Below are 4677 nucleotides of genomic sequence, written 5' to 3' on the forward strand. Positions count from 1 at the left end.
GTGAGTGTGTGTGCGTGTGTGTGTATGTGTGTGTGTGCGTGTGTGTGTATGTGTGTGTGGTTGGCATAAGAAGAAGGAGGAGAAAAATCCATATTGGAATGAGGAGGCAAGGTGGGGAGGGGGTGAGTGGGGTGAGTGGGGGTATCAGAGGTGGTAATGAATGAGAACCCGCACGCTGGATATTGGCCGGCAGAAAGCTATCAGACTGCTGAGGGGGAAAAGTGCCATTATGATATTGTTGTCTCGGTCTCCCGTCTATCGGTTTGTGGATAGTGCTGATGTCCATTTTCTCCTTCAGGTAGGTGTGATGATATAAAATAGTCAGACCTTTGATATTTGTTAATAGAGCGGGAAAATGAAGTAACCCCCCACCCCAACCCCCCCCCCCAAAAAAAAACAAAACAAAACAACAACAACAAAAATACAAAAACAAAAACAAAAACAAACAAAACCCCCAACTTCCCCCACCCCATCCCTCAGCAACCCACAACAACAAGAAAAAAACAGCATAAAATGCATTCTATTTTGATAAGTGGGGATGCATGCACTTAAACAAATTATACCGCATATTATTGGCCTAGAGTAAGCTTGTATTGTAACAACACAAATTTTGTAGCGTAATCGTTTATAGTAAGCTCGAGGTGTATTTATACAAGTTATATACGGTAGCGCGAGGATTTATTTTAGTAAGCTTGCGTTGGGTTTATACAAACTATTTAGCATGTTGGTCTAAAAAAGTAAACCTTTTTGAACTTAGAGGTGCTGATTGACGGTAAGCTTGTGTTGAGTTAATACATAATATACACATTTTGTGGCTCAGTGGTTTATAGTATGCTTGTGGAGTACCGATACTTATAATGTATAGTATGAATTCCGTAGCGTAGTATTCTATAAAAGTAGGCTTGGTTTCGCTTGACTTGATCTCGCAATTGCGTACTAATTATTCAACACTTCGCAATATAAGAGCACACGGTGCGAGAGCACCGTTGTTTCGTAATATGTATTTAATTAAAATTATTTTTTGGTGCTATTTTTTAAGTGCTCTGTCATACGTCAATCTTTCTTGGTTTTTCCAGGTGTCTATAACGTGCTTCTTTTATGATACGCACGCTGACGTAAGGGTAGTTCTCCTTTCCTGCTTGGTCACCGATATAAATATATTTAATTAACTTTAAACGTGTCTAAAATAAATAGACAGATCTATCCGTGTCTGTGGCGAGATAAGTTGTCTCTTCGCTAAAGACGCACACGGCTAGTGTTCAATTCCACTGTGGGAGACAGTGTTAATTATAAGCTATTTGATCTTCCTGCTTGTGCTGTAGTGTTTTTCATTGTATAGGATATCCCTGACAGGAAGTCAGAACTGATGAGTATAACGTTGTGTGCGTGATGTGATAGTAATAGTCAACACACGGTTGTGATAAGGTTAGTTTTGTGATTGGGAGAGCAATGAGGTGTTACTTTAAAAGAAATTTTGATGAAAGTATATTATTTTACAGATTTTCAAACGAGTTTAATGTGTCCATAGCATCAAGGAGAGTGCAGTTCTTGGAGGTCGGTCAAATACGAGATCCCAAATTTACAATGAATTGAAAGTTTAAAAAAACCTACAAACAAACAAACAAACAAACAAACGAACAAACAAACAAACAAACAAACAAACAAACAAACAAACAAACAAACAAACAAGCAAACAAACAAAGACACAAACACACGAACAAACAAATCAACAAACAGACAAGCAAAAAAAAACAAAACAACAAAAACCCACCAGCACGACCAACAGTCATTGCTTTGTACTACCGAGCTCACACTACATATAATATCTACACCATCCTATGCCTGGACACGTCTCTGTACTCTCATAAAGTCGCCACCACAGTCTGCCTTTGTTGCTTCAGCCCAAGACTCGGTTTGTCTTGTTCAGGTCAAAACTGCCTTATCTGATGCTGAAGGCTAACCCATAATGTTGTGCCAATTTTTACTACGATAGTAACCCAAAATGTAAAAACCAGCCAAACCCCCCCAACAACAAACAAACAAAAACAAAACAAAACAAACCCCGCCCCAACAAAAACCAGCAACAAATACATTAAAAAAAATTGAAATAGTCACCTATACGACCAGTACGCTACCTTAGAAATTACAAATTTTTATCTTCTCACTACTTAGTTTTGAGAAATTTGACGTCTGAATTTTTGAGTTTCATGACAATAATATGTCAAGCTGTTCCGAATCTAGTTGTTTGAATATCTTCATAACGACTCCAAATATTCTTATAATTTTGTTGAAGCAGGTAGAGCTTTTGGTTTCTGACCTCATGGTCTTAGTAACTCAACACAGCCAGAAATGTCAGATAGAACTTTATTACTTTTGAGGTAGCAAATAGTCTTGTCTACAGTAGACACGTGGTTGTTGCTGCATTGGAGGCATTCAGCTCATATATGTGATTATTATTTCAACTGCTCAGTGTAAGGTTCAGTCATACATCAGTTTTTACGATGGCGTATTGCTGAGTCTCACGCAAAACAGTCAATTTGCAGATGGCAATGTTTTTGTTAAAGCCGAGCCAATTGAAGACCTGAGAACACACCAAGGACACGTCACAGTTAAAAGATTTAGAGAAAATGAGCAAAAACTTCTTTTCATATTGATAAATACTTCAAGTAAGTTCCGATTATGAAGACTCTCTGCACTTGACATTGCTTTTGCTTGAAAGCGTTGCATCTTTGAACTAGAATGTTTTTTTTGTAAATGTTTTATGGCGTTCGCATCTGCATAAGGTCATATGAGCGCGCGGGACACATTGAATATTTTCTGTTGGCAGGAAATTTGAATTTTGTCCGGGTGGCAACCGAAGCCTGCTCTTATCGATTTTAGACCGCCAAGGGATCTTTAATGTGCGCAACTTGCTCTCGGGCCCGCCGAGATTTTTCGCCCTTGTCCCAGAAAGCTAGGTGTAGATCTTTCATACCAGAAGATCAAGGGTCTGGCTGAAAGACAGCTGTAAGAAGGAGCCAAGGAGTAGAAGTAGAAAGGCTGCAGAAAGAGTCAAAAGCCCAAAGGATGGGGGCAAAGGAGGTGAGGGGCTGGGGGCAGAAAGTGGAGACGAAAGCAGACGACAGAACGTTACTAGAGGATATGAAAGGAGATATTTTTAGAGAAGAAAAATTTCCGGTCGCTACCCAGATTCGAGTCCGGGATCTTTGAATGAGAGGTCAACACCTTAACCTCTAGGCCACGAGAGCCTTCGAACAAGAATAATTAGGCGTAGGAACAGAATATTGCTTCGTCCGTGCTTTTAATAGATAGCCCGTTGTCGCTGCTTTCGAATGGTATGCAGTAGAACCCTATTTTTGGGAAAATGTGACTTAACCTAGTTGTTATTCTCATGTGTTCAATCTATAGAGAAATGTGACACCTCATAATGAAAATAAAATATTACGAGTGCTCCCTGCGAATTGGACAAAGCACTCAGTGCGTTCGATCAAATCGATTACGTAATCTCTGATTGAACGAGTTCTAAAAGACAAATAAATGTTTTCTTTTCATTAGCGATGAAAGTGGTGTGTGCGGATCCCGGTGCGTACACCTAATCGACGGACTGTCAGTTTAGAAAGACCGCCGTCTTGTGAGAAATGGGGTATAGAACGCATGTTATAGTGACGTAAATGTTTTCCACAATCTTTGATATGTTCAAGGACTCTGTATAACAAGATGGTTCATTCCTCTCTTTGAACCAATTAAAAAAGTGTCCTCAAAATCCGGTGGCGCCCTCTTCAAAAAAGCGCCCGCTTCTGGAACAGAGTTACAATACTTGTGTGGAAAAAAAATCAAAGTGAAACCAACAGGTTTTTGTATAAAATTATAATTAAAATTTCGGAAAAACACCTTTTTTAAGTGGTTACACTGAAAAAATCCTTTTCAGGTGAAAGGGGCGACTGTTTCCTTCGTTTAATTTACCTTTAGAACGAGAGGCGAGAGGTCATTAAAATAAAATAAACCCAAACCTCCGCATAGAGAGAACCGGAACAGCTGATTCGCAAGGGGGTGCTATTCCTATTCTTCTTCTGGACAAACGAAAGAGAGCTTCAAAACAAAGACTGCAGCGACATCTGAACCAATGTGCGGACTTCCGCGGACACTTTTTTGGCCGAATGAACTATCTTGTTATGTACAATCTTTTGTATGATTACCTCAACTTGAGTGACTTCTTAAACAACCGACAATTGGGCTGATATGATTCAGAGGTCAGTTATGTAACCAAAAGGCTAACCCCCTCCCTCCCTCACATCTTTTTTTAAATAAAAGAAAAGTCTTCACTCTAAACTTAACGGAAAAACAAAAATGTCTAATGGATAACCACACGAAGTTGAAGCGTAAAAGCAAGATTCTCTTTAACGTAAATAATTATTAACTTCCTAAAACAATAACAATATGTTTGCACCATGGCTCACTTCTTTAAAAAAGTCACAAAGCAGAATCCTTAACATTTTTATTTCTTTTCCCATTATTTATTCCCAGTCTACCGGAAAAGTCGACCATTGCTCCTCTCCACAATAAAACGTCATTCATTTTTTTTTTCTGTTTTTTTTTAAATAGCTTTTTCAGTTGGCTGACCTCCCCCCCCTTCTCTCACCCCTCCCTCTGTCTCTCCTCCCTTCTCTCTCTCTCTCT

General features: G+C 39.2%; 2 protein-coding genes across 2 annotated transcripts in view; both read left to right on the plus strand.

The window, feature by feature from the left end:
- Positions 1-160: 160 nt before the first annotated feature.
- LOC118477422 (protein ecdysoneless homolog) overlaps positions 161-4677 on the plus strand; it is an 18990-nt gene continuing 14473 nt past the window's right edge. The window contains exon 1 of the mRNA XM_035968842.1: positions 161-298. Within this exon, the coding sequence (XP_035824735.1) occupies positions 161-298 (138 nt within the window). The remainder of the gene's footprint in view (positions 299-4677) is intronic.
- The window catches only part of LOC101859287, a gene marked incomplete in the record, with an annotated part of 39857 nt that continues 36401 nt past the window's right edge, over positions 1222-4677 (plus strand). The window contains 1 exon segment of the mRNA XM_013080172.1: positions 1222-1425.

This window comes from Aplysia californica, unplaced genomic scaffold (genome assembly GCF_000002075.1).
Source record: "Aplysia californica isolate F4 #8 unplaced genomic scaffold, AplCal3.0 scaffold00005, whole genome shotgun sequence".
In the NCBI taxonomy this organism is placed as follows: Eukaryota; Metazoa; Mollusca; class Gastropoda; order Aplysiida; family Aplysiidae; genus Aplysia; species Aplysia californica.